Raw genomic sequence first — 26,631 nt, forward strand, 5'->3', positions numbered from 1 at the left:
GCTCCTCCCCTCCGCACACGTGCTTCAAAATCCGCTAACATCTGCGAATTGGGAAAAAAAAAAAAAGAGTTACTCACGATGCATCGCTCCCATTCAGTGACAGAAGGAAAAATGTATTTTTTTTTTAAATATATATATATTTTTTTTTTTTTAAAGCCTTGCCGCCTGTTTCCAAGCAACGCAGCTTTCCTCCGGATTTTTTCGCCCCGGTGGGATTCGGGCACCCCCTTAAGAGAGATTTCAGGGGAGAAACATCCCGCCGAGCCCGAAGGAGGGTCGACCGGCGAGGGGGGTGAAGCGCAGGCGGCGTTTGCTCCCGAAGGAAGGGAAAATCCCGCCGGAACCGCAAGTCCCGGCCGGAAGAAACCTCCAGCGCCGCGATTTAATAGAATCCAGATTTTTATTGATCTGACGGTAACAGCAACCACGGGCGAGAGCTCTTCTCCTCCCAAACACCTGCTTGAAGAGACGGTAAGAAAAAAAAAAAAAAACACAACAAAAAAGTGACCTCCCAACCCCCAAATCCCCAGCGAGGCCAAGCGCTCCCTCCCTGCTCTTCAGCCCCGAGCTCGGATATAAAAAAAAAGAACCGGGAGAAAGGCGCTGGGATGGGGAACGGAGACGAAAGGAGGTCGGGAAAGGGGACATTTAGGGAAAAATAAAAATAAAAAGTGGTTTCCCTCCAGCTCCTGTCCGTAAGTCGTCCTCGGAGGTTTTTTTTTTGGCTTGGAGAGCAGGTTTCCCGAAATGCCTCCCTGCATCCGCGGTGGCCGTCCCCGCTCCGCCAAGGATGTCCTCGCCCCTCCCTCCCCGCCCCTGCCCCTCCCTCGACCCGAGGACCTAAGAGACCCCCGAGGGTCTTCGCTTTAAGGAAAATATATCTCTTTATATATAATATATAATTTGTGTGCGTCTCAGCACCACCCACCCACACGCAGACGTGATTTCTACTCGCACTCACTCACTCGTGCGCCTACGACGGGCGGCGACAAATTATTTTCTTTTTTTTTTTTTTTTCCCCACTTTCCCCCGCCTCCCCAAAAAAAAACGAGCGGCAGCCGCTCCCCACGCGAGAAAAGCAGCTGCGAGGGGGAGTGGGAGCTCGCAACCCGCCGACCTGCGCCAAACACACCTCAGAGAAATAAATTACCGGACAAAAAAAGTGCAAGAAGCCTGCGGCGGGGATGCCGACGCGGGGCGTACCCCGACCCCCACGACGCAGGGGGACGGGTCACCGGGGCCGGGTACCGAAGCGACCCCGGCGCGGGCGGGAGGGCGGATGGAGCAGGCACTCAGGTTGATAAAATGGCACTTGAGGAGGTCGCAAAGCTGTTGGCGGCTTCCAACAGGCGGTAAAAAAACCCCCAAAATTAAAATAAAATAAAAATATATCTATAAAGGGGGGCTGGCGGGCTCGGCGGGCAGAAGGCGGCACCGCCGCGGCGTCCCCCGCTGCGCGCGCCCGGACCGAACGCTGCTCTTCGAGGTGAGAGTCGCACCGAGAGAGGAGGGAAAAACCCAAAATTATTATCCGCGGCGGCGCGACGCGGGCGGGGGGCGAAAAGGCAGCGCAGGACGGCGCCCCGCAAGCGGAGCGTCCCGGCGCCCCGCTATTCCTGAGACATCCGGCAGCGCCGAGGGAATTTCTCTCCTGTGTTATTCACATTTTAAAGGAGGGGGATTTAAAAAAAAAAAACCAAAAAAAAAAAAAACCAAAAGCACTTTCCCAGCGGCGCTCGTCCCCAGCCCCGAAAAACAGAAGCGTTGCCGGTAAAGCGCCCCTTTTTAGTACCAAAAAAAGTTAAAAGCAGGGTTGTTTTTTTTTTTTTTTTGTAACGTATGGCTCTGAGTCCCGGCTGGGGGGTCAGGGACGCAGCCCCTGGGCGAGGGGCCGAGATGGAAGAAACGCGGGTGGGAGAGGAACGCGGGCGCCCGGAGCACCGAAGGGAATGGGCTGCCAACATCGTCCTCCCCCAAATGCCAGGGGGAACTGAAAAAAAAAAAAAAAACCAAAACTCCCCAGGGGTGCAAGCAGGCGCTCGGTTTTAGGAGCAACGCTTTTCCCCCCTCCTCCCAGAAGCCGCCCAAATTTTCCGGGAGAAGGGGGTGAGGCAGCTCCGGACCGCCGAAAGGAGGTTTGGGGTAACAGGAGGGGTTTTTTTTGGGGGGGGGGGGTGGGGGGGATCAGGGGGCAGCAGAAGGAGTGAAGTGGGACGTTTTAAAAAGAAGCCGTCGGGGACGGGATCCCGCTGAGGCGTCGTGGGGGTGCGCGCAGGCCTGGGGGGAGTCGCCGCCGCTCCGTGGTTCCCGCTCAGATATCCATCTCGAACTGAGCGTCGTCCCCTGGCGAGAGAGAGAGAAGGGTGAGGGGACGGGGCGGGGGACGGGGAGGTCACACCACCCCCAAAATCCCCCTCCATCCACCCCACTTACCCATGGCCGGCTTGCCCTCTTGGTGGTTGAGGTTGTTGGCGTCCGCTTTGGGTTCCTCGCCGCCGGGGCTGGTGACGCCGGGAATATCGGGGAGGTGACAAGGAGGGGTCTTGGCCATGGGGGAGTTGCGGCGGTCCAGCAGGAATTTGCGGTCGTAGATGATCCGGGTGCCTGGAAGAGGGGAGCGGGGTGGGATGAGAAGAGGATGAGGGAGGGGATCGGGTCCGGTGACGTTTGGTTTTTTTTTTTTGGCGGAAGGACGGGAGCACCCCCCCACCACCACCACCCCGGACAAGGATAAAGCAGGGAGAAGGCGGTGAGGGGTACACGGGTGACAATTTGGGGTTGGTGTTCACGCTGCCCCGTGGCGCTCGCCGCGCAGAGACCTGGCCAACTCACGGCAGGGGTGGGCAGCCACCCCCAAAAAGACCCCCGGGACCAGGGATGCTCGGCGCCTGGGGGGGGGGGGGGGGCGGGTCTCAGAGCGGCGCAGAGCCCCCCCTCCCCTCCAACCCCTCCACCCACACTTCGCGGGGCGTGGGGCCCTCGCTGCCCCCCTCCCCAAATAAAGCGCTGAGCAGGCGCTGCGTGCTGGCGATACGGCGCGATATCGCCCCCCCCCACCACCACCACGTGGGTTTTGGGGTTTTTTTTTTTTGTTTTTTTTTTTTTTACCTCCCGGGGTGGTGGAGAAGAGGGTGCCGCCGGGGGTGGTGCAGCAATCCGGGGGGAGCTGTGCGGCCTCGCTGAGGGTGACGGTGCGGGTGGGGATGGCCCGGCTCTGGCTGGGCTGGCGGCCGCTGACGGACGACATGGCCCCCCGCGCTATTGTCCCCGCGGAGGCGGCGGCGCGGAGCGTGGGCGGGGCGGGACACCCCCCCTCCCCCCCCGCCCCCCTCCCGCAACCCCTTCGTGTCCGTGTCCCCGCGTCCGGCTCCTTCCGCCGCCCGGCAGGGGGCAGGCGCGGGGGCGGGCGCCGCTTGCCCGCGCCCTCCCACGTGGTCTAGCGGTGAGGATTCCTGGCTTTCACCCAGGCGGCCCGGGTTCGACTCCCGGCGTGGGAAGGAATTTTTTTTTTTTTTTTTTTTTTTTGGCTGAGCTGAGCTGATCAAAGTCGCCGGGAGAAGGAAGTGCATCCCCCTATCCCCAGTGTATAAACCCAAAAAAGTCCGGAATCCCGCGCCCCTGAAGGCTACGCCATCCTGAGATCAGCGGGAAAGGGGATGCAACCCCATATCCCAAAGTACCAATGAGGAAAGCTGGGAATCCTGTGCCCTGAGGGGTACACAAGCTGGGATCACTGGGAAAAGAGATGCATCCCCATATCCCAAACCAGGAAAGGGAATGCATCCCCATATCCCACAACAGGAAAGGGAATGCATCCTCATCCCAGGAAAGGAGACGCATTCTCATATCCCAAACCAGGAAAGGAGATGTATCTCCATATCGGCAAAGGAGATACAGCCCCATATCCCATACCAGGAAAGGGGATGCATAGCCATGGCCCATACCAGGAAAAGGGATGCATCCCCATATCCATCCCCATATCCCACAGCAGGAAAGCGGGTGCATCCCCATATCCCAACCACAAAAGGGGGTGCATCCCCATATCGGGAAAGGGGATGCATCCCCATATCCCGTATTGGGACAGGGTATGTATCCCCATATCCCAAACTACGAAAGGGGGTGCATCTCCATATCCCATATCAGGAAAGGGTATGTATCCCCATATCCTATATGAGGAAACGGGATGGATCCCCATACCCCAAACCAGGAAAGGGGCTGCATCCCCACATCCCAAACATACCACCCTGGAAAGCCGGGAATCTCATACCCCGAGGGCCATGCCAGCCCCAGCACAGCCTCCCTCTCTCCCTCCCCTGGGAACGCTGATGCCAACGGTTATTTTTAGCATTCCCTCTCCCGAGAGGCCGGAGCAGCCGGTTTCTTCCTCCGGCCGTGGATCCCCCCGGCCAAAGCGCGGCCCCGGCGGGACCGGGTGCCCGCATGCAGAAGAGGATGGGCGAGGCCGTGGCCCGGGTGGCCAGGAAGGTGAACGACACCGTAGAGAACAAAACGGATTCCCTGGGTAAGCCCGGCGCTCCGGCTCGGCTCACGCTTGGGGCCCGGAGAAGGATCGGGTATCCGGGAGCAGGGCTCTATTTCTTGTTGCCGCGGTCTAAAAAAAGCCGTCGCTCGCGGCCCTAGGGAAGGGAAAGGCTCCCCCAAAGGGCTCTCAGCCCTCCCCGAGCTCGAGTGGGTTCCCAGCGACGGCACGTAATCCCACGGGACATGTCCCACGGATAAAGTCCTCCTTTGCAAGCAATGGCAGGAGCCATTTGGGTTTCCAAAAAAAAAAAAAAAAAAAAAAAATTACATTACATGGGATATTGCAGCATCCATGATGGGCAAATGGAGCATTAAAGGGTGAAAAACGAGATGGAAAGCGTTGCTCCGTCCCGGATAAGGTGCCTGGTTCTCTCCGGGAGCAGATCTGGCCAACTGCAAGCTGATCGCCTTCCCCGTCGGCATCTACAAAGCCGTGAGGAGCGTCACCGAGGGGATCCACCGCATCTCCCTGGCGAACAACGAGCTGAAGTCCCTCACCGGCCGATTCCTCACCACCTTCAGCCAGCTGAGAGGTAAGGGACAACCCCAGCCGCTTCCAAACCCCCTGCGCCCATCCAGCAGAGGTGAATGGGTCGCTGCGGGGCTGCTCATCATCCTCCAGCTCCCACCGAGGACGGGGCTGGGGACAAAAGAGGATGGGAAAAGCAGCCCGGGTGTAACAGTCCATAGCTCCATGGGGAGCCCAGCGAAAGCGGAGGGAAGCCAAACTGGGAAAACACGGGCAGGCATGCATTCAGCGCTGTGGTTTTAGACCCTGAGCACCGCAGCGGGGTTTTGCCCGCCTGCAGCAAGCGCCCCGGGGCTCCGTCAGCTCTTAAAAAGCAAATATTTTCCTTTTTACGCACAATATAACCGCACGAGTGCCACCGCGGTGGGTGTCTGGGGAGGCTTCCCGTGTTGTACCGGAGCATCGTCCGTGAAAACCGCCCTAGGCTGGAGAAAAGAAACACGCTGAGAAGGAAATAGATTTTCATTTTCTAGACGGCACGGCGAGCCCCCGAGGGGAGAATAAAAGGTCTCGTTTCCCAGCAAAGGCTTCGCTCCGCTGGTAAACGAATCACTCCGGTGATGAATGCGTCAAGCCTCAGCAGGACTGCTACAGGGGAGAGACGCCCCGGGGCTGGGGACGGCCTGGCACCAGCCTGAGTAAGGCAGAGCCTATAAATACCGCGTATTAGCAGGGGCAGGGCAGCTTGCGTGGGTATTTATAGCGCAGAAAGCCCCGTGTCACCGGAGAAGGGCGCTGGGACAGCGGGATTTGGGGTGTCCGTCCCCACGACTAACGGCCTTTCACGCAGGAGCTCATTTCTGGGGGGGGAAAAAAAAGCATCACAGGGGGTTAAACGCTATAGAATAGACTTTTTTTTTTTTTGCATATAAATTAATTTCTTCTGCCAGTGTGTTTATCCCTCAAACGGGTTCATTAATTATTTTTCCCCCATCCCTCATCCCATCACCTCTCTCCTCCGAACCGCAGAGCTCAACCTGGCGGGTAACTACCTGCACCGCCTTCCCGAGGAGGTCACCTCCCTGCTGCACCTCCGGGCCATCGACCTCTCTCGCAACCGGTTTCGGCGCTTCCCCGAGCCCCTGGCCGCCGTCGCCACCTTGGAGACCATCGACCTGGAAGAGAACGAGATTGCGGGTGAGAGCCGTTCTGCGCGAGCGAGCGGGCGGCAGCAGGAAGGGAACGCGGCTTTTGGGGGCGTTTTCCCCCTGCTGAAATCCAAGGAGGATCGGCTCCAGCAAAGGTTGCACCCAACTGGATTAATCCTGGGGAGAAAAACCACTTGCCAGGCTTGGTCACCTCCCACCAGGCTTCCATGTTTATTTTACGCATTTTCTGGAAAGGGAAGAGGTAGAGATTAGTAAGCCAGGGGTGCTGCAGCCCAGTTTTCCCAGGAAACAAAATTTTTGGCCGTGGCATCGCTCCCAGGTACCTTCACCAACACCTCCTGGGCTCCTTCCACCCGGGGACCGGGTGGGAGCTGGAGGGCGAGGAGGGGACTGTGGCTTTCCCCGGCAGTGGGAGGGCTGCAGAGGGGTTGGGGTTTTGGTGCCGCTGCAGCCGTGTGCCGTTCCTGGTCCTCCTCTGCCCTCTCAGTGATGCTGCAGGGCTGTGAACCGGATTAAAAGCCCCTCCTGAAAGAGGGCTGGGTCACCCGCGTACTGAGCCGCAGCTGGAGACGGAAGGTAATGTTTTCCAGCTGCCGTGAAGTGCCCTTTCCATCTCAAGGAGCTCTTCACTCTGGAGTGTAATGATGTATAGAGTCGCTTGGGTTGGAAAGGACCTTTAAGATCATCTGGTCCAACCGTCAACCCAACACCACCATGTCCACTAAACCGTGTCCCAAAGCACCACGTCTACACGCTCTTTGAACACCTCCAGGGATGGTGACTCCACCACTTCCCTGGGCAGCCTGGTCCAGTGCCTGACCACTCTTTCAGTGAAGAAATGTTTCCCAATATCCCATCTAAACCTCCCCTGGCACATCTTGAGGCCACTTCCTCTCATCCTACCACTCGTGACTTGGGAGAAGAGACCAACACCCACCTCCCTACACCCTCCTGTCAGGCAGTTGTGGAGAGCAACGAGGTCTCCCCTCAGCCTCCGCTTCTCCAAACTGAACATTCCCAGTTCCCTCAGCCGCTCCTCACAAGACTTGTGCTCCAGACCCCTCACCAGCTTCGTTGCTGTGGCTACGAAGCGACTGTGGCTAATTTCCTCTTCCTGAGCACCAGAGAGCCGCTCTTACTTTGGGATACCAGCACGGAAAACGCATTTTTGTTAACAGCCGCAGAGGAGCCGGCCAGTGGTTTTCCATGGGCAGGTTTGGAGGAGGATGGCGGGGGCTGGTGGCCACCAAAGGACGCTGGTAATGCCAAAACGTGACTGGGAAGCAGCTCCGCTGAGATGAGCAGGGTTCTCCTCCTTCTATTGACCTTCAGGGCTGTTAAGTCTTCATCACCCAGCTCCTCGGATGCTCAGCAGCCCTTTCACATCCATCTCCTCCGATGCCTCCTGATGGCTCAGCAGCCCTTTCATCTGAAAGGGCTGAGTTTTTCACTCACATTATCATATCTTCATCCCAGAAAACCACCCTTTGATTATCAAAAAGCCCTTTTTAAAATTTTTTTTCCTTTTTTTTTGCTTAACCGCCGAAGCCAGCGTGAATAATTCAGGCTCAGGCACCAGCACCTCATCCGTTGGGGAGCCGGTAAGCGATGCTTTGGGTTGCTTGTAGAGGAGTTTGGAGCTCCCACGGCACAAACCACAGGCTCCACCGTGGCTCTGCTCACCGCTTCACGCCGGTGGTGAGTCACCGCTCCTTACCTCGAACTCAGCCGCAGAGCCAGGCTTGCTCCCTAAAATATTTCCATCAAGTCCCTAAATTGAAGCAAGTAGGGGTTTATCACTCTGCATAGCCTTAGAAGATCGTTAAACGGGAGGATATACAAAAAAAAAAAAAAAAATTTGATTTTTGTGCATCCAGGGGAAAAAAAAACAACACGGGGGAGCGGCGGTGAACAAATCCACCGTAAAGAAGAGGTATAAATAACCCATGCGAAGCTCAGCCTGATGAGAGAGACGCGCTGCTAAGGAATGCGTGTCTTACGGAAAATAGCGATGTTCTCCGAAGGAGAGAGGGGAAAAAAAAACAAAAAAAAAAGCCGCCAAGGTGTTGGAGTCTTTCTCCAGCATCAAATAAGCCTCATGGTTTAAAAGTCACGTAATCAGCCACCGCGCTTTAATTACCGCACCGCAATTCTGCTCCGAGTATTGGCAGAAGAAATCAGAGCTGGGGTATAAAAGGCTCTTGTTTTGGTGTCCAAATTTAAAAGAAACTGTTCTTGGGAAACTCAGACGGGCAGGGGTTTCAAGCCTAAAATATTGTGATTTTTGACAAAAAGCTAAATCTTTTAGTCATTTTAATGGTTAGGTTTTCGTATTGGCCTCGTTCCTCTGCTCTCGGTGGATTCACATCAGGATCATCCGAGATCCGCACCCTTTTTTTAATGTAAAAAGGGCTTCCTTTCGAAACACCTTCTAAAGGAAAACACCCAAATTCATGGAAATTGCAAAAAAAAAAAGAAAAAGGGCTGAGAGCCATTTTGCAGCCTGGGGGCGAAGAACGCGTCCTCTCCCGTTAGCGTGGGGAGGGCTCCTGGACACTGCCACACCCGGAAAAAACTGGGAATAAATCTCTGAACGCCAGTTTAGCACCTCAGCAGGGCTTTTTTTGGACTGGGAGAACTGGAGGGCAGCGTCCGCTTTTAATGTCACAGCATTTGCACCTCGCCAAGATATTTGAATGGTCGTATCATTTAATATTATTCAATGACGTCTCCGGTTTGGGAAAAGCCCAGAGGCAAACTCCCCGGCCGGGAGGGGTGGGATACTCACCTCGCCGCTCTCTTTCGCAGAGGTGCCGACGGAGAAGCTGGCCTCCATGGCGTCGCTGCGGACCCTCAACCTGCGGGCCAACCCCGTCGGCCCCGAGGTGCGGCTGCTCGTCCGGCCCCTCGTCCCCTTCGACCTGCTGCTGTCACCGGAGGAGCCCGTCCCCGAAGCCTGAGAAGGTCTCGGGGGTGCCCACGCGGAGCCGGGCGAGCTCTCCCAAAGCGGCGAGTTTGGCTTAGGTCGGTCCGCCGGGGAAATCTCCCGCTTTGCGTTTTGCCAAGCGCTTGGGGAAGAAGGGGAGCCGGGATGCACGCGGTGAGAGGTTCGGGTAAAATTGGAGGAGCTGGATGCTCGGCTGCATCCATCCAGCCCGGACGGTGACGGGGAGCATCCGCCGCCCTGGTCCGGGGCCGGGATGGTAGGGGACATCCCTGCGGCCGTAAGGGTTCCCCTTTGAATTGCTGATACGGCAACATGCCAAACGCCTGATTAAACATTTTCCTGTTACATGTGGGATTTCTTGTTGGTTTTTTTTTTAATATATTTTCTAAATTATAGGTTATCAGTTGTCTTCTCCTTAAAGAAGTCCCTTTGCGGATCCCCACGGCTGCTCGCTGCACCTCCGGCTGGATTCCGCCCAGACCTGAGCAGCATTTCTCCAGATTTTCCCAGGGAATTTCTTTTTCCCCATGGTTTTTCACCGCGGAAATCAAAGCAACCCCACGCCAGCCGATCCCCGCACGCTGCTCACCCCGTGGGTGCGTGGTGTGGGTCTTCAAGATATGGTTGGTTTTTTGTTTTTTTTTTCCAGGGAAGAAAACGGCCCAGGGAAGGCGGCTCCTTGGTGGTGGTGGGGCTTTTGCCAGGCACGCCGGTGTCCTTTAGCAGCTGGCTGCCTGCAAAAAAAAAAAAAAAAAATTCCTGGGAGCAGCCAGGAATGGTTAATCCTGGAAATTATTTGACTTCTAGACCTGCCAAAGCCAAACTTTGGGAAAAGAGGTTGGTAAGAGGGGCTTTGTCGATGCTGGCGATGACGGAGGAGCCGGAGTCGAGCGGAGAAGCTTTGAGCCAGGACCAGCATCCCTAAGGACCGCGCTGCTTTTCCCCACCGCCTGGGTGACGTACACGGGCTGGAGGAAAGGGGGTCCTCCCCACTCGTGTCGGGGTCTCCCAGCGTGTTTTCCCCTCCCCACGGGACGGGCAGGAGCGCTGCTGGGGACACCGGCCATCAGGCAGCAGTGGCGTGGGGACCTCAGGGGTGGCGAGGTGGACGCAGACCCCGACCCTCCCCGGGCATCGAACCCGCTCCAGCTCTTTCCTTGGGCTGCGGGGGGCGGGGGGGGGGGATGCTTGCGGGTACCCCGGTTTCCATGGCGACAGGAGGCTGTCACCCCCTCGCCCCCCCCTCCTCCTTCCCTTCTCTCCGCTGCAGCCGCAACCGGTGCAGCCGCAGCATCGCGGTACCGGTACCAGGGCTCAGCCCCGGGCTGAGGGGGGGGGACCGGGGGAGGGACGGGGACAAACCCTGGGGGGCGACCCCCCCCCCGCCCACATGCCGGCGATGCAGCCCACAGAGCCTGGCTGGGCTGGTGGAGGTGAGTACCGAGACCTGATTTATTTCATTTTATCTCCCAAAAAAAAGGTGTCCAGCCCCCCATCCCATCCCGGACCCCAGTTCCATTCATCCCAGCCTTTCCCTGCAGTGGTTTCCCAGGCAAGGCGGCCCATCGCCCCCCCCCCAGCCGGTCCCCCTCCTTGTCACCCCATCGGAGACGTCAGCGCGGAACGGAGGACACCCCCAATCCCTCTGGCACCCAGCTGGGCGCTCGGCACCCCCCGATTTTCCTCCACCTGGCTTTTGAAGCCACCTGTGATCCCGCTCATCCCTAGGACCCCCACCTCCCGCTAACGCCGCACGACATTGCAGCCCGAAGAGAGAAAGTCCGGCAAAGTTTCGGGCTTAATAGCGCAGGTTTCGGGCAATCTCGTGCCAGCCTTCGCTGTCGCTTCCGCTAACGGTGCCGGTTTGCGCGGGGGCTCCTGCCCGAGCATCCCCAACGCTCCCTCGCCTCTCCTCCCGCGTCGCTGCCGCAAATTCTCCCAGCGCCTTTGGGAAGCCCCGCTGGAAACGCCTCGGCCGAATCCTGCACCTTAGGCGGGGGTACAGAAGTCGGGAAGGACCTCCCCGCGTGCCGGAGTCTGGGGGAAGCCGGCGGTTTTCCAAGAAAAGCATCTTGGCTGGCGGGCTGAGCACCGAAAGCGGCGCAGGGACGGAGGGGACGACGCGGCCGCCCACCGCGCAGCGGCTTTGCAGGGGCTGACCTGCAGGCGGTTGGGCTGAGCCGCGAAGCAAAAATATCCCTTTTCTCGCCCAAAAATCGCAGCCTGCGTTTGCCCGGAGTAACTCCCGTCATCGCTGCGGGCAGCTCCCGCCCGCGCCCGGCGTCCTCCCGCGTCCCCGCCTGCCGAAAGCCAGGGAAATCCAAGGTGGGGGGGTAAAAAAAAAAACCTCGTAAGAAGAAGATGTCTCCTGGGATGCTTCGATTCCTCATCAAAAGGACGATATAAATAATCGTGATCTAAATAAGTAATGACATAAAATAATTATTGCCTAAAATAATCATTCAGCCAAGGTGCCGCGTAACTCAACGAGGAGAAGACTTGTTGGTGCACAGAGATAATCCCAGCAGGACGCGTCCCGGCCAGGCTGGGCGCTGGTATAAATATGAAAGCCCACCTCCGAGGGCATGAAGAAACGCAAGGAATAACCGTTCTACCCTCTTCCAGCTTCATTTCCCGGCCTTTCCTTCCCCAGGCCCTTCCAACGGCAGCTGGCCCAACTCCACCGCAAGCGAGAGCCACCTCCCGAAGGAGAACTACACCTTCTCAGCCTACTACCAGCACTCTTCCCCCGTGGCCACCATGTTCATCCTGGCCTACACCTTCATCTTCCTCATGTGCATGATCGGCAACATCCTGGTGTGCTTCATCGTGGTGAAGAACCGCCAGATGCGGACGGTCACCAACATGTTCATCCTCAACCTGGCCATCAGCGACCTGCTGGTGGGCATCTTCTGCATGCCCACTACCTTGGTGGACAACCTCATCACGGGTGAGTGGGGCAGCGGAGGGGCAAGATGCAAGGATGGGGGGAGAAGAAGCAGTGGGGAACATCACCCAACTTCTGCCTCCCCAAACACAAGGCCACCCCACGGGTGACTTTTTGGATGAGGATGAGGAGGGCGGGTGGTGGCCCCTCAACCACATTTGACGAAAGGTATAATTTTATTTCGAGCTACATTAGGGAGGTGAAAGTTCTTTTTTTTTTTGAGGCTCTGGACATTTTTTGGCAAAATTATATGACCTTAACGCTGCATTTACGTATTTATTTAATTCTCCATCAAGCAACACTGAAAAAAAAACCCCTCTTCTCCTTGTATCGATCTCCTCCCGCGCTGGCTCAGCTCTACCCGTTGACCTTTCCGAAGATAAAAGGCCACATTGGCGTGATCGGCGGAGTTGAGCCGCAGCGGTAGCCGAGGCGCGGGGCAGAGTCTTTATTTATTGATTACGGGGCGTGATTTATTTACTGCCAACGCCTTAGCATTGGGGGTCAAGAAACAAGATGAAAGATCTTCTGATTGAGGAGCTCAAGGTCGGTCCGTGCGATAACAGCTCCAGCCTGACGTAAGGGTAGGAGAAACAACAACTCTCTGAGTTTCTAAAAAGTGTAATGTGCACTCTTTTTACCAATTTGGGGTTTTTTCTCCAAGCGTTGCTAAAGGTCATCTTTGTACGAGCCAAAAGCGCAGCCCCATCTTAGGAGCAGGATTCAGCGTCCCCTCAACGACACGTTGGATGGGGTCATCTAGAGGGAGCTGCCGACGGACCCAGCCGAGCCAAAGGCACCCACAACTTCCGCGGTGTCCCCTCGCAGGTTGGCCCTTCGGCAACGCCATGTGCAAAATGAGCGGCTTGGTGCAGGGCATGTCCGTCTCCGCCTCCGTTTTCACGCTGGTGGCCATCGCCGTGGAGAGGTACGTTGGCGTGGGGGCACACAGGTCCCGGAGCCTCCCCTCAGCGTTGTTTGGGTGTCCCATGCGGTTTTCCATCACGGGAAACCTCCCGGGGGCATCACGAGCATGACCCATCTCTCCGGGAGGACCACAAAGTAGTCCATGGGGCATCCCAGCAAGGTGTCCTTCCCCATTTTGGGCTGAAAACACCAAAGATGGAGAGACCTCAACCTATCTCTGCCACCAGAAAGCCACACGTAAAGAGCAACCCACTTTACCCTCCCTTCCCACCTCCTTCCCCAGGGGCGTCCCACCAGGTGCCCAAAGCCACTCCTCTCTGCCCTCCCGCAGGTTTCGCTGCATCGTCCACCCCTTCCGGCAGAAGCTGACTCTGAGGAAAGCCCTGGTGATCATCGCCATCATCTGGGTGCTGGCCCTGCTCATCATGTGCCCCGCTGCCATCACCCTGACCGTCACCAGGGAGGAACACCACTTCATGGTGGACACCTACAACAACTCTTACCCCCTCTACTCCTGTTGGGAGGCCTGGCCTGAGACGGGGATGAGGAAGATCTACACCACCGTCCTCTTCTCCCACATCTACGTGGCCCCCCTTGCCCTCATTGTCGTCATGTACGCCCGCATCGCCTTCAAGCTCTTCAAGTCGGCGGCACCTGACCGTGGCCAAGGGGAGCCAGAGGGGAGGAAGGTCTCCCGGAAGAAGGCCAAGGTTATCAACATGCTCATCATCGTCGCCCTCTTCTTCACCCTCTCCTGGCTGCCCCTCTGGACGCTGATGATGCTGATGGACTACGGGCGGCTGAGCGAGGGCCAGCTCCACCTGGTCACCGTCTACGTCTTCCCCTTCGCCCACTGGTTGGCCTTCTTCAACAGCAGCGCCAACCCCATCATCTACGGCTACTTTAATGAGAACTTCCGACGGGGCTTCCAGGAGGCCTTCAGGGCCCCCTTCTGCTCGCCCCGCTGCCATCGCCCCCGAGGGCCCTATGTCCCCAGGAGCCACGGTCGCGGGATCCTCTTCGGCGCCCGCAACCGCGTCTTCGCCCAGGCGCAGGCCAGCGACTCGCCACCCGCCTCCGAATCAGGGCCGTTGGCACCCCGTCGCGCTGGCCTCTCAGTGTGGGACAGCTGAGCAGCCATGGTCACCAGGCATCTCCGGACCAAGGGCGTGTGGGGTGGGGAACGGGCATTGGCCACGTCGTGGGCCATGAGTCACCAAAATAAAGGCGCGTCCTGCTGACACCACGTCCCTGCCTCGGCTCCTCCACTCCCCACAGCAGCGCTGTCCCACGTGAGGGGTAGAGGGGGGCCCGCAGCTGAGCCCCCCACCACTACGAGCCCCTGTGCCCCACTAGCACCCTGTTTGCCCAGCCCTGGCCAGGACACATGGCCAAAGAGCACAGGTGGGGGAGAACCTGTGCAAATGGGCTGCCCCACACCATGCTTGGCCACGCCATGGAGAACCATGTAGTCCTGAGCTGGACCAAGCCACACAATGCTCCTGTGGCCATGCTGGACCATGCTATGATGGCCATGCTGGTCCACACCATGCTGTGCTGGACCACGCAATGCCATGCTGCTGTGGCCATGCTGGACCATGCCACGCTGTGCTGGACCAATCCACGCCACACCACAGTATCGTGGCCAAGCTGGACCATGCAACGCCATGCTGCTGTGGCCAGGCTGGACCACACCATGATGTGCTGGACCAAGCCATGTCGTGCTGGACCATGCCACACCATGCTATGATAGCCATGCTGGACCAAGCAAAGCTGTGCTGGACCATGCAGTACCATGCTACAATGGCCATGCTGGACCACATCATGATGTGTTGGAGCAAGTCATGCCATGCCATGCTACAATGGCCATGCTGGACCAAGCCATGCTGTGCTGGACCACGCCACACCATGCTACGATGGCCATGCTGGACCAAGACAAGCTGTGCTGGACCATGCTACAATGGCCATGCTGGACCACATCATGATGTGTTGGAGCAAGTCATGCCATGCCATGCCATGCTACGATGGCCACGCTGGACCAAGCCAAGCTGTGCTGGACCATGCAGTACCATGCTACAATGGCCATGCTGGACCACATCATGATGTGTTGGAGCAAGTCATGCCATGCTATGCTACGATGGCCATGCTGGACCAAGACAAGCTGTGCTGGACCATGCCACACCATGCTACGATGGCCACGCTGGACCAAGCCATGCTGTGCTGGACCACGCCACGCCATGCTGCCGTGGCCACGCTGGACACTCCACCCCGCGCTGCTGTGCAGCCCCACCCGCCGCCATCTTGCCCCCCTCTCCCCACTCCCGCGCCGCTCCGCCCCCGCGGCGGGAAGAGCGCGCACGGCGCCTGCGCAGTGCCCACCCTCTCGGCCGGGTTGGCGGGGGGGGGGGGGCGGGAGGCGTGTCGCGCCGCGCCTGCGCAGTGCGGTGGCCGGCGGGCTGCGTGCGGCGCGATGGCCGGTTACAGCGTGGAGGAGCGGGCAGCGCCTCACAGCCTGGAGTACCGGTTGTTCTTCAGTGAGTGAGCGCCGCTTTTCTCTTCCTCCTCCTTCCCCTCTTCCTCCTGCGGCGGGGGTGAAAGGGCCCAGCCCCTCTGGAGGGGCTGGGGGACCCCCTGAGCCGCCCCCGCCCCCCCCCAGCCCCATTTTACCTGAGGCGTCCCCTCAGACAGGGCCTGGCCGGGCGTCCCCTCGGGCCAGGCCTTTCCTCACCCCCGTTTTCCTTGCAGAGGACGCCGCCGGGCGGTACATCTCCCCTTTCCACGACATCCCCATCTACGCGGACGCCGGCAAGGTAAGGAGGGGAGAGGGGGCCGGAGCGAGGAGCGGCGGGCCGGGGTGGCTGGTGTGGCCCCCTTGGCTTGGGGCCGGTGGCTGGAGCAACCGCTGGAGCTCTGGGTGAGTGGTTTGACGGCGCTGCTCGGGGAGCGGGGTCCTGCGAGCCTGAAAACACCCGAGGGAGGCTCCCGGTTCCTTACGCCGCTTCTCAGCCGGAGCGCCCTGAGGGAAGCACCACCAGGTCTGGCAAAGAACAGGTGGCCTTTTCTCGGCGTCTCCGCCTCGGCTGGAGCGACACAGGAGAAGAGAATGGCTGATCTCATTCTCGCGTTTGCGTCTGAGATATGAGCGGTTGTCTTGAGCTTGCCCGTGAGCATTTTGGGTTCAAAGAAGCAGGTTTCCCTTTAGCTAAATATCTGCGTCCACTCCTGTGGGGGTACGTGCTCGTGCTGCGTGATATTCCAGGCTTGTGTTTTGACTGCAGTAAGGCCACTTTGTGCCTGCGGCATCGTCAGCCGCTGAACACGGGAGGTGAGGATGTGAAATTCTTGCGGCAGCAGCTCCCAGGGACCTCTTGCCTCGCAAGAACTGCAGGCGGGGAACCTGCCGCAGGCAGTGATGCGGGGCTTTTTATGTCCTTCCGGCAGCCAGCACTTAGCCAAATGAGCCTGTTCTGAATCCCTGTCTAAAATGCAGCTCTAGGAACCCAAACCAGCCGTGATTCACTTTTCACTGAATGCTTTTTCAGTGGTAACTCCTGCTTTCTGACAGCGTTCCTTACCTTTGCAGCTTGTTTCTTCTTTTAAGGGGTGCTAAAAAGCTGTGCGGCTTGCAAAACCTCGTGGGTGAACTAATCTAATGAGTACGATAAAGGAGGGTGATTTGGAGGTAAAGAGGGGTTATAGGAGAGGAAGAGTACACGGAATTGAGAGGTGAACCTCTGAAAAGCAGCTGGCTGTTAATGATTAACAAGGGGGACCGGGCTACTGGTGTGCCTTCCGGCGCGCAGCGCTGCTCGCCGGCATCTCCGTGCCAAGTCGTTAAGAGAAGCAAGTTATCGCTGAAGGTCGCAGTCCGCGAAATTACACAATGGTGCTGATCACATTAGCCCTCCTGCTGTTGCTGGAGTGCCTCTCCGCAGAGATTTTACTCGTTACTTAGCAGGTTCGTTACCAGCTACGGTAGGGAGCCCAGCTTGGAGCGAAAGGTTGTCTTACTCTGTCTGGGCTCCTTGATCTTTATCCTTAGACTTCTAAGACACTGAGAGGATTGCAGGGTGGTGTTGTTTTTTTTTTTTTTTCAGTCTAGGGCTGGGATGTGCTGACCTTATCTGTACCTGTGTGTCTTGACATTGCAAAGGAACGACCTTGGGCTCCTCGCTGGGTGTCTTAGACCAAGGCAGCTGGACTGTGGGGAAACCGTGAGCCTAGCGAAGGGGCACCCCCAAGTCATCTTCCCTTGCCCACAGAGCTGTAAGCGCTCTGCCTAGCCAGTTCAGATTGCCTCATTCCTTTCCTGCAGTTACTGATAAATAAAAATAGTGTATACCTTTTAACATAGAAACTCCAAATGGGCAGTGACCGCCTGCAATTAAGGGGACGTAATAGACTTCTGTTAGGGAAGGGCGTGGGCAAGTCGGCAGCGTAGCAGAGCAATCTAATTATGGCGTAATACAGGTGCGAGGGATTTTGCAACGGTAATTCTGCTTAACGTGGGGATTAGAAACCTTGTCGATGCTAAGGGAGCAAGGTCTGACTTTTTGTTAAAAGCTGTAATCTCTTCAAACAGCCGGTGTCGAGGCTCAGGTGTGGAAAAGCTTGTTTCCTTGAAGAGGCCGCTGACACGGAACTCTCCAGAGTCCTCTCAGCCGAGCTGGAGTCAAGGAGGTGTTTTCAAGTCCTGCAGTTTCTCCCCCGCGTCTTTGTCCTTGCACCGTGCCGCTAGCAAGGCCTGCTTTCGTTAGAGTGTCGGCTTGGAGAGGGGGAGCTTGGGCATCTTTCAAGACAGGCCAGAATATTTGGGAGTGACGTTCTCGGTCGGTCGGGGTAGTACGCAGGTAGCCACCTTGTTAAGTAGATGCCTTACTCCTGTAAGCCTTGCCTCTTCTAAATTGCCAGGCTGGCTCTTGCTGTAGCATTAAGGGCTTTATACTTAATAAATATGCCTAAAACCTCATTTTGTTACCCCCAGGATAGCAGCTGTCTCAGGTTCGTCTAAACCCGCCGTTCCGTACCCTGGGAAGGTGGTGGCGATGTCCGCAGGTGGCAGCTGAGGGAGAATGCGCGGGTGACCTCAGTCTGGCTTTCGCTAGGGTCTCTCGTGGGATTCAGCGCCGAGTGACGACGTGGGACTGACTACGCTGCGGGACTTCCGTCAACTGTATCAAAACTGGCGCTGGAAAAAAAAAGGAAGAAAAGTCATATTTTGTTGGTTTTTTGTTTTTTTTTTTCAGAATGTGTTCAACATGGTTGTGGAAGTACCTCGCTGGACCAACGCTAAGATGGAGGTAACTATGTTAAAGTTCTAGCTCGAGCTGACTGCTCTGTTAATCTTTTGGCTTTGCTGAGTCTCTCCTTCTCAGTTCTGCCTCCTGAATCGGAGCGGTTTCTAGCTCCTCATGTAAATATTTAAGGCTAGAGGTCTCCTGCGGAGGCTGAGACTCGCGGAAGTTGGAATAACTTGGTATTCTGATGTGGCTTCTGATGGAAAGCAGCCTCTTGCGGCTCTCAGCCCCGTGTGGTTCCCACATTTGTGAGTCTAATGAAAATTATAGCCCAGGAGATGGCAATGCAACAGGAAATTGAGTTGTCTCAGCGTCAGCTCCTGGTCTCTTGGCTTGTCAGTTAGCAACCACCTTCGTTTTTTAAAAAAAAAAAAAAAAAAAAAATTTTTTTTTTTTTTTCCTAGAGAGCAAAGCAGAGAGATTTATGTAACTTGCCTTTCAGATTGCAACGAAGGATCCCTTAAACCCGATTAAGCAAGATGTGAAGAAAGGAAAACTGCGCTACGTAGCTAACGTCTTTCCCCACAAGGGCTACATCTGGAATTACGGTGCCATCCCGCAGGTACTGGTACCTGCCTCGGTGGCTCGGCCTTCCGCGTGGGGAGGAGGGAGGGCGCGCACGCGCGCGCGTGTCCGACTGCCGCTGTCTTAATGAGAAAAAAGTCAGCTGAGGTGCTGGTTTTTAGTTTTACGCTGACGGCGCAGGACCTCGGTGTGTGGCTGCTGGGCTTTCGAAGCCTTCGCTCAGTCGCGTGGTAGTGGATCGAAGATGTTCACGCGGCAAGGGCAAGGGAGCGAGCTGAACGCTTCCTCGCAGAGAAGCGCGGTAGCGATTGCGAGGAGTCCCTCAGCACCGCCTGGGGGTCCGTACGTCTTCCCCCAATGCTCTGGGTGCGTCGCCAGACCATCATCCTAGTCCTCTCCTGGCGTGCAGAGATTTGGGAAGAGCGTTCCTTCTTTTTATCTCACGATGAGGCGTAGCTCGAATGCCTTCCGGAGTCCAGCCTTTCAGCCGGTGCTCGCGGCTTTAGGTGAGACGCAGTAGGACACTGGGTATGGGACTCTGCGTTCTTGTCACTGCTCTAGTGTAACGGCGTGTCTTTAATTGTTTAATTAAAGGAAATAATACACCCTCTCTGCCTTCCACCTCTTGAACTGCTATCTGGAGTTCAGGAAACTTCTGTTAAGAAATGAATAGGGAGAGGAACAGGCAGGCAGCCAAATCGGTGAGTGTTCTTTATAGATGTGAACTTCACCTTCCGTGCAGCTGCGGAACGGAGGAGGAAGTCTGGAAAGTTGTTGAAAAAAGGTTTGGCGGCGGGAGGGAGCAGCGTGCCCTTGGCAAGATAAGACCTTTTGATTCGGGTTCGGCCTGCGGTTGCAGGCAGAAGTGAAACAGTAGCCCAACCAAAAGACCTGAAAGCAAGCGTGAAGTGAGCAATTCTGTATCTTTGGGACTAATCCTGAAAGAAACCTGGGTTTTGTTTCCTCTTAAACCTGAGGGTTCTTATTCCTGGGGTGGGGATATATTGTTTTTTGGGGTTTTTTTGTTTTTTTTTCAGACTTGGGAAGACCCGGGTCACAAAGATGAAAATACTGGCTGCTGCGGAGATAACGATCCCATTGACGTGTGCGAAATTGGAAGCAAGGTAATGCGTCCTAAAGGGTAACTGTCTTTTGAAACGTAATTAATGTCTCTGAAATCAATTGTCCAGAGACATTATTCGGTTCCTGCCTCCTCTCCCTTAGTGTGATGTTTCCCTCCGCTGCCTCCGGAGGTTGTTGTTGAGATCGTACGGCGCAGGCCTCGCGAGCCAGCGCCGAGAAGCGATAGCCGATTTTGTGGTACCCGGCTTGTTTGCTGAACTCCCACGGCTCGCGCGGCCTCCTGCTGCGCATTCCTTGGATGCGTTGGTACAGACAGCAAGGTCGTTGTCCTCGCAGGTCTGCTCTCGAGGAGAAGTCATCCGAGTGAAGGTGCTGGGCACGCTGGCGCTGATCGACGAGGGCGAGACGGACTGGAAGATAATTGCCATCAACGTTGAAGACCCTGAAGCAGCCAGCTATAACGGTGAGTAGCGGGAGGAGGAGCGGGCTGAGTGCGTCCCTTTCTCCCCTGAGAGCCCGCAGGAAGCCGTGAAGTCAGGACGCGGGCTTGCTCCTCCTGCGCCGCGGTGCAGGTATCCGCTTCGTCTCCTGGCTGCAACCTCGGAAATGTTGCAGAGGCCGCTTGAGGCGGGGCTGACAGAGGGGCAGCTCGGAAGATGGGGGCTAAGTAACCTTGTTACCAGACCTGGCTGACAAACCCTCTCTCTTCTCGCCGGCTAGATATCAGCGATGTCAGGAGGATGAAACCTGGATACTTAGAAGCTACCGTGGACTGGTTCAGGAGATACAAAGTACCCGATGGAAAGCCGGAGAACCAGTTCGCTTTCAACGGCGAATTTAAAGACAAGGTGGGGACGGCTTTTCTTCCTTACTGTGAGCGTGCGAAGGCACGCTGTCCAAAAACTCAGCTGAAGGCGCACGGGGACAAAGAACCTCGCGTATGCTCCTGCGCTGTTTTATTTGGCACTGTGTGGTATCCAACCAGGATATTTATTGCCGGTGTTCACGCTAACAGAGAGTTGTGTGTGCTTCCTTCTCCGGCTGACAGGTTTGAGCACATACTGCTGCTCGTTTGGTTTTTTGTTTTTTTTTTTTTTTTTAAGGGAAAAAGCTGTGACACGCTTGGAAGCAGCTTCACTGTTAAATAGTTGCAAAACTAGATCAGGTGGCTTGTTCCTTCCTGTTGAGTGATTTTCCTGGAGTGGAAGAAAGCTCGCAGAAAGGTTGGGATCAACTAGGTGCCGGAGACAAACCGTGCGGGAGGAGCAGCGGGGCGGCGGTGCTTTCATAACGTCGCGCTGGCCGGAGACTAGAATATCTGCGTTCGGTTTCTTTCGGCCTTGGGCTCGCGAGGTGACCTTGGCGTGCCCTCCCACCTCGGAAGGAAAAACAATTCCTGTTGTAAAATCCCCGCCGTTTCAGCTGCTAACGTGCGCTGGGAGGTTGCCGTTCTTCCTGAGCGGCGCAGTCGTGGAGGGGGTCCCTTCCAGAGTCAGAAACGATCGAAAATCGGCCTGTAAATCCCAGCCTCTCGTCCCGCGTAACCGATAGTCCAGAGAAGGCGGTCTAGCCCTTACACGTAACGCCGTCTTTGTTCTCCTCTTCGACTTCAGGATTTTGCCGTGAACGTCATCAGATGTACTCACGAACACTGGAAAGCTTTGCTAGCGAAGAAAACTGACGGAGGGGAGATTAACTGGTGGGTACCGTGCACGTTCCTTTCCCCTGAACAAATAACCCGGAAACTTCCTCTCCGGAGCGGTGCCGTGCTTTCTGTCAGCTGCTGGCCTTCAGCTTGGCAGCTACGACGGCGATCCTTAGCGTTCGGTTATTTAATACCCTTGGCTTTCAGCTCCTCACGAGCAGCTTTTTCTCTTCCAGCACCAACCTGACGGTGTCCGACAGCCCTTTCTGCTGCAGTCAAGAGTGCGCAAAAGCTACCGTGGACGCGGTAAGTATGAACCCGAGCGTCCCGCCGGGCGCAACGACACGATGTGCGCGGTACCGTAAACTGTCCTCTCTGCGTGGATAGCGCGTTCCCTGCTCAGAATATTTTTTTTTTTTATTTTTTTTTTTGGATGACCGGCCGCAGCACCCGTTGCCGGCGGAAGGGGACGGATGTGGGGCAAGCCTGTCTTTGGTTGCTAGACGTAGGGCGAAAGCTCTTGGGAGAAGTTTTTTTTCCGGAGTCCTTTGTGCTCCTGTTCCAGCGTTGGCGTCGTAGGTTTAAGAAAAGCAGGCTGCCCGCGACCGCGCAGAGGCCGGAGCGGGGACTGCTCGCGGTGAGAAGCAGATGGCACCGCAGCCCGCGCGGAGAGCCGAGCGCCTCCGGGACGAGGAGGCGGCGGGGATGACGGGACTCGCGCCCCGCGTGAGCTCCTTTATTCCCTCACCGCCGCCGCCTCCCGCTGGCTGCCACGGACCCGTTCACACCGCTGAGATCTTAAAGCGCGCCGAGTGAAGCCTCGCGCCGCTCCAAATGCCGTCTGGCGAGCGTCAGGCCAGCAGTCGCTGTCTGCTAACACGCTTCTCCTTCCAGGCGCCGCCGTGCGAAGCCGCCAACCCCATCCCCCCCGAAGGTGAGTCCCAAACCCGCGTTTGCGTTCGGTGTTGAGCGCGGAGGTTCCCTCAAAGGAGTTATCCGAAGCTGTTTAACAGGACTAACACCCTCTTTTTTTTTTTTTTTTTCCCCCCACGCAGTTGACAAGTGGTTCTACTACCAGAAGAACTGAGCCCTGAGGAGGGGCGGTGAGGCAGCTGCGTCCTTCCCTCCGCGGAGTCGCCGCGGGCGGGAGTAGAGCAGAAAAACAGCTTCGGCGTCAACCAGAAGACCTTACCTGCAACTCTGCCCCTCCCCGGTAGAATTACGTATCTAGCAGTGACCCGTCCGCTGCGTCGAGGTCTGGTGGAGGCTAGGAGATGTAATCTGTACTAAAAAAAAAACACAAAAAAAAAAAACCACAAAAAAAGAAAAATCCCGACGCCCTGCTTGTGCGCGGTGGTCGTATGGTGTACGTCGCTCACCTGGTACGTCTGTGGATGCTAGAAATAAAAACTGCTGAAACTTAGCGCTGCGGGGCTCCCGCTCCTGTCCCTCCCGGGGCTGGGGGTTGTTTTTTGGGGGGGGATTGATCGGGGATGGGGGGGCCCGGACCCGCCGGGGAGCGGCCTCGAACCCGGGTCCTGCCGGAGGGCTGAGGGGTGGCGCCGCTAGGTTTGCGTGACGTCAGACGCACAGCCGACGTGTAGAGCCAGCGCGGCGACGCCGCCGGGCCGGAAGTGGGAGTGACGTATTTCCGGCGGGGAGGTGGCGGCGGCCGAAGTGGGGAGGCGGCGGAGCGGCGGCCCGGGGGCAGCCGGGGGTGAGCGGCGGCGGCGGCGGCGAGGGGAGCGACCGGACAGCCGGACCGTGGGGCTGGTGGGGGGGCGGGGGGGGGAGGAGCCGAGCGCGGCGGCGGCGGGAAGGTGGGGGGGGAGCGGAGGGAGGGGGGGTGACACGCAGGCAGGGTGGGGGCGGGGCGGGGGCTAGGCCGCACCGCCCGCCCCTCAGGGGCCGCCTCCCCCCGCTCGCCCCTCACCGTGCCCCGCGGCCGGGAGCGAGGGGAACGGGCCGCGCCCCGAGTGGCAGCGCCCCGCGGGGGCTGGGGGCTCGCCGCCGGCCTCCCTGCAGCGCTGACACCCTCAGCTCTGGTTTTCGTCCCCCGCAGGCGATTGATCTGCCGCCATGTCTTTCATTTTCGAGTGGCTCTACAACGGCTTCAGCAGCGTGCTGCAGTTTCTAGGTACGGCCGCCTTCTGTCTGTTCTTTAACAGCTGCCCTTAGGTCACTTCGGCCTCTGCCAGTTGCCAAAATCGCCTAAAAATCAGCCGCTAAGGCACCTGCCACGGCTCCGGCCGGCGCAGAGCTCGGCGAGAAGGCTGCGCGCCGCTAAAGGTGGTTGTTTTCTTGTTTTTTTATTTTTTTTTTGGAACACCAGGAGGGGAAACGTTGCGAATGTTTTGGAGGCGTTCGGCACAGAGCTTCCCTGTGCCCTTTGGGAAGCGCGAGGGCAGCTGGGCTGGTACCGGGGGCCCGCAACCCCTCGCGCGTCGCCAGCGCCGCGCGTCCCGCTCTTCTGCTGGGGCGTAGCTGGGGAGGGACGCGTCACGCCCAGGAACGCCGGCGTGCAAAGTGTCGCTTGTCGCAGGCGTTGGGCAAAAGCCAGTCCGGGCTGTCCTGGGTTTTTTTTTTCCCCCCTGGTTGTTTTGTGTCCGGGGAGGTGTTGCTGCTCCTGAGCCGGATTGGTTTTTTTCTTCCTTGTTTCTTTCCCTTCCAGGTTTGTACAAGAAATCTGGAAAACTTGTCTTCCTGGGCTTGGATAACGCCGGCAAAACCACTCTGCTGCACATGCTCAAAGACGACCGGCTGGGCCAGCACGTCCCCACGCTACATCCCAGTGAGTCCCCCCCCACGGCGACCGAGCCCCGCTCTGCTCCTTCCCCGTGCCTTCCGGGTGGCGAAAGCCGCCGCTTTATTTCCCCGCCTCTCCTTTTTCCTTCGCAGCGTCCGAGGAGCTGACGATCGCTGGCATGACCTTCACGACTTTCGATCTGGGCGGACACGAACAAGGTAAAAAGTGAAGCCTGAGGTCAGCTTTTCGCTTTTCCTCCCTGTTCCCCCGCCGCCTTAGGGGAAAAAAAAAAAACCTACCAAAAAAAAAGCCAGACCAGGAAGGGATGGCAATCGGCGGGGCGGCTCCCGCTTTTGGGGGGCGGAGGTTTTGCCGGGTGTTCACGCGGGCGGCGTTTGTCGCTTCTCCCGCGCAGCTCGCCGCGTCTGGAAGAACTACCTGCCGGCCATCAACGGGATCGTCTTCCTGGTGGACTGCGCCGACCACGCGCGGCTCATGGAGTCCAAAGTTGAGCTCAATGTAAGCCGCCTCCTTTTTTTTTTTTTTTCTTTTTTTGCCTTCCCCAACTCCTCTGAAGAGCTGAATGATAAATAACGCTCCGCTTTTTTTTGGGGGGGGTTGGAACCCGGGCGCGCGGCGCCTTTCCGGAGCGCGGTTGGGCTTTCGGCGCCGGCGCCGCAGCGTCCGAAGCCTGCGCTCGGAGGAGGTTTGGGTTTGTTTTTTTTTTTTCCCCCGGTTCTGTTTAACCCTTCCGCCTTGCCCGCAGGCGCTCATGACAGACGAAACAATATCCAACGTGCCAATCCTCATCCTGGGTAACAAAATCGACAGGCCCGAGGCCATCAGCGAGGAGAAGCTGCGGGAGATCTTCGGGCTCTACGGACAGACCACGGGAAAGGTAGGGCGGCGTCCCCGTCTCCCGTCGTCCGCAGGGAAAAAAAAAAAAAAAAGGGAGAGGGCTCCGTCCGGAAGCGACCTGAGGCGTCGCTGCTAAAAACACCGCGGGCTCCGCCTCGCGAACGGCTTGCGCCCCTTCTCCGTGCGCGGAGGGAATTCCCCGGCGGGGCAGGGCGGGGGGGGCGCGGTTCTGACGTCCCGCTGGATTTTTCCCTAGGGAAACGTGCCGCTGAAGGACCTGAACGCCCGCCCCATGGAGGTGTTCATGTGCAGCGTGCTGAAGAGGCAAGGCTACGGCGAAGGCTTCCGCTGGCTATCGCAGTACATCGACTGACGCCTCGCGCGGACGCCGGGCTTTTGCTCCTCTGGACTGATCCTCTCCGCGCCTCCCTGCGGACTTTTTTTTTTTTTTTTTTCCCCCCCTCTTAGGACACGGAAGGCTTTCCGACCGCGTACCGCTCGGACTCCTGCTTTTTCGGCCGGGGAAGCAGCCCCCAGCGGTGACGCGACTCTTTTCCACCCGGACGGGGGGAGACGGCACCGTTCGGCGGGTGGCGGGGGGGGCACGGGGGGCGAGCTCGCCCCTTTGGGTTCGGTTACGGCGCGTGGGGGGGGTCGGGCTCTGCGCGCCGCGCTGTCGCGGCTGAAAAAGGGAGCGCGTCTCACCGCTGCGGCCGAGCGACTTCGTAGAAAACACAAAACAAAACAAAAAAAAAGAAAAAGAGAAAAAGCAACTCTATTTTTTAAAGAAAGCGTTAACGTAAACAGCCTCCCTTCTAACTCCATAGTTTAACGGTCACCGTGTTTAGTCGGGAGTCTGGTTAGGGGTTGTTTTTTTTTTTTTTAAAAATCTATTTAATGGTATTTAGGTATTTCACAAATTACCAAGGTTTCACGCTCGTAGAAAGTCCCCAACAAACGCAGCCGTCGGGCTGAACCCCCAGCTGCGGGCCGGCTCTGCTGCGGCGCCGCCAAGAGGGGCCCGACGCCTCGTCTCTGGGGATAGATAGATAGATATATATATTTTTTTTTTTTTTTTCTTTCCTCCCAATTTTTCGGGGTGCTGGGGTTCCCGAGCTCCGCCCGGGCGTCGAATCCTCTCGCGGCGAGAAGCGCGGGGCCGGTTTGGGTGGTTGTGGCGCGGCGGCGTGCAGCGGTTGCGTGCCAACGCGGTTGCTGGTGTAGGCTAATCGGCTTTCTTTTATACTTAATGCTTTGGGTTTTTTTTTGTTATTTCGGGGTTTGTTTTTTTTTTTTTTTTTTTTTCGGTTGTTTCCTGGCTGCTCGGTAAATAAAGACGTGTCTCTCTCCTCCCGAAAGCCGCCGGCCGGGTTTTTCCTTCCCCGGGAGAGCGGCCGCCGGTGGCCGGAGGAGTTTTGCGTGGAGGTGGGCGGCGGTGGAAGCGGTCCCCGCCCCGGGGCGGGCGCAGAGCCCCGC

At 57.4% G+C, this 26,631-nt stretch overlaps 5 protein-coding genes and 1 non-coding gene across 8 annotated transcripts; 5 read left to right on the forward strand and 1 right to left on the reverse strand.

Annotated features, from left to right (window-relative positions):
* Positions 1–2,169: 2,169 nt before the first annotated feature.
* Positions 2,170–3,302, reverse strand: EIF4EBP2 (eukaryotic translation initiation factor 4E binding protein 2). The gene is made up of 3 exons (XM_086752720.1): positions 3,109–3,302; positions 2,434–2,604; positions 2,170–2,343 (listed from the first exon to the last, which is right to left on the reverse strand). The coding sequence occupies exons 1-3, from the start codon at positions 3,245–3,247 to the stop codon at positions 2,312–2,314; spliced, it is 342 nt and encodes a 113-aa protein (XP_086608846.1). The 5' UTR covers positions 3,248–3,302; the 3' UTR covers positions 2,170–2,311.
* A 123-nt stretch (positions 3,303–3,425) lies between these two features.
* On the forward strand, positions 3,426–3,497 carry TRNAE-UUC (transfer RNA glutamic acid (anticodon UUC)). Its single transcript has one exon. It is a non-coding gene; the product is annotated as a tRNA-Glu (tRNA).
* An 859-nt stretch (positions 3,498–4,356) lies between these two features.
* On the forward strand, positions 4,357–9,474 carry LRRC20 (leucine rich repeat containing 20). Its single transcript, XM_086752229.1, has 4 exons — positions 4,357–4,522; positions 4,926–5,075; positions 6,041–6,208; positions 8,989–9,474. The coding sequence occupies exons 1-4, from the start codon at positions 4,441–4,443 to the stop codon at positions 9,138–9,140; spliced, it is 552 nt and encodes a 183-aa protein (XP_086608355.1). The 5' UTR covers positions 4,357–4,440; the 3' UTR covers positions 9,141–9,474.
* Positions 9,475–11,367: 1,893 nt separating this feature from the next.
* On the forward strand, positions 11,368–14,242 carry NPFFR1 (neuropeptide FF receptor 1). Its single transcript, XM_086752149.1, has 4 exons — positions 11,368–11,409; positions 11,753–12,077; positions 12,903–13,002; positions 13,333–14,242. The coding sequence occupies exons 2-4, from the start codon at positions 11,888–11,890 to the stop codon at positions 14,132–14,134; spliced, it is 1,092 nt and encodes a 363-aa protein (XP_086608275.1). The 5' UTR covers positions 11,368–11,409; positions 11,753–11,887; the 3' UTR covers positions 14,135–14,242.
* Positions 14,243–15,427: 1,185 nt separating this feature from the next.
* PPA1 (inorganic pyrophosphatase 1) lies at positions 15,428–22,974 on the forward strand. Of its 2 annotated transcripts, XM_086752148.1 has the most exons (11): positions 15,428–15,535; positions 15,747–15,811; positions 18,248–18,301; positions 18,741–18,860; positions 19,861–19,947; positions 20,243–20,369; positions 20,627–20,754; positions 21,520–21,605; positions 21,788–21,857; positions 22,446–22,485; positions 22,607–22,974. In XM_086752148.1, exons 1-11 carry the CDS (start codon positions 15,472–15,474, stop codon positions 22,636–22,638), a joined length of 873 nt encoding a protein of 290 aa, XP_086608274.1. In that variant the 5' UTR covers positions 15,428–15,471; the 3' UTR covers positions 22,639–22,974. The 2 variants fall into 2 exon arrangements, with proteins under 2 accessions (XP_086608274.1, XP_086608273.1); XM_086752147.1 differs by lacking the exons at positions 22,446–22,485; positions 22,607–22,974 and adding an exon at positions 21,999–22,425.
* Positions 22,975–23,190: 216 nt separating this feature from the next.
* On the forward strand, positions 23,191–26,034 carry SAR1A (secretion associated Ras related GTPase 1A). 2 transcript variants are annotated; one of them, XM_086752008.1, is made up of 7 exons: positions 23,191–23,268; positions 23,614–23,688; positions 24,223–24,342; positions 24,450–24,515; positions 24,713–24,816; positions 25,064–25,195; positions 25,412–26,034. In XM_086752008.1, exons 2-7 carry the CDS (start codon positions 23,631–23,633, stop codon positions 25,526–25,528), a joined length of 597 nt encoding a protein of 198 aa, XP_086608134.1. In that variant the 5' UTR covers positions 23,191–23,268; positions 23,614–23,630; the 3' UTR covers positions 25,529–26,034. The 2 variants fall into 2 exon arrangements, with proteins under 2 accessions (XP_086608134.1, XP_086608135.1); XM_086752009.1 differs by lacking the exons at positions 23,191–23,268; positions 23,614–23,688 and adding an exon at positions 23,729–23,840.
* The last annotated feature ends 597 nt before the right edge of the window (positions 26,035–26,631 follow it).

Source organism: Chlamydotis macqueenii, chromosome 7 (genome assembly GCF_036417535.1).
Source record: "Chlamydotis macqueenii isolate bChlMac1 chromosome 7, bChlMac1.mat, whole genome shotgun sequence".
NCBI classification, from domain to species: domain Eukaryota; kingdom Metazoa; phylum Chordata; class Aves; order Otidiformes; family Otididae; genus Chlamydotis; species Chlamydotis macqueenii.

Excerpts from the sequence above, each read along its gene's own strand:
- EIF4EBP2 (XM_086752720.1), bottom strand. The coding sequence starts at position 3,247 with ATGTCGTCCGTCAGCGGCCGCCAGCCCAGCCAGAGCCGGGCCATCCCC. Across the intron at positions 2,605-3,108 it reads CTTCTCCACCACCCCGGGAG|GCACCCGGATCATCTACGAC; the intron begins GTAAAAAAAAAA and ends CCCCTCTTCCAG. Across the intron at positions 2,344-2,433 it reads AGAGGGCAAGCCGGCCATGG|GGGACGACGCTCAGTTCGAG; the intron begins GTAAGTGGGGTG and ends CTCTCTCGCCAG.
- LRRC20 (XM_086752229.1), top strand. The coding sequence starts at position 4,441 with ATGCAGAAGAGGATGGGCGAGGCCGTGGCCCGGGTGGCCAGGAAGGTG. Across the intron at positions 4,523-4,925 it reads GAACAAAACGGATTCCCTGG|ATCTGGCCAACTGCAAGCTG; the intron begins GTAAGCCCGGCG and ends CTCCGGGAGCAG. Across the intron at positions 6,209-8,988 it reads GGAAGAGAACGAGATTGCGG|AGGTGCCGACGGAGAAGCTG; the intron begins GTGAGAGCCGTT and ends TCTCTTTCGCAG.
- NPFFR1 (XM_086752149.1), top strand. The coding sequence starts at position 11,888 with ATGTTCATCCTGGCCTACACCTTCATCTTCCTCATGTGCATGATCGGC. Across the intron at positions 12,078-12,902 it reads GGTGGACAACCTCATCACGG|GTTGGCCCTTCGGCAACGCC; the intron begins GTGAGTGGGGCA and ends GTCCCCTCGCAG. Across the intron at positions 13,003-13,332 it reads GTGGCCATCGCCGTGGAGAG|GTTTCGCTGCATCGTCCACC; the intron begins GTACGTTGGCGT and ends GCCCTCCCGCAG.
- PPA1 (XM_086752147.1), top strand. The coding sequence starts at position 15,472 with ATGGCCGGTTACAGCGTGGAGGAGCGGGCAGCGCCTCACAGCCTGGAG. Across the intron at positions 18,861-19,860 it reads ATTACGGTGCCATCCCGCAG|ACTTGGGAAGACCCGGGTCA; the intron begins GTACTGGTACCT and ends TTTTTTTTTCAG. Across the intron at positions 20,755-21,519 it reads ACGGCGAATTTAAAGACAAG|GATTTTGCCGTGAACGTCAT; the intron begins GTGGGGACGGCT and ends CTTCGACTTCAG.
- SAR1A (XM_086752008.1), top strand. The coding sequence starts at position 23,631 with ATGTCTTTCATTTTCGAGTGGCTCTACAACGGCTTCAGCAGCGTGCTG. Across the intron at positions 23,689-24,222 it reads CAGCGTGCTGCAGTTTCTAG|GTTTGTACAAGAAATCTGGA; the intron begins GTACGGCCGCCT and ends TTTCCCTTCCAG. Across the intron at positions 24,817-25,063 it reads AGTCCAAAGTTGAGCTCAAT|GCGCTCATGACAGACGAAAC; the intron begins GTAAGCCGCCTC and ends CCTTGCCCGCAG.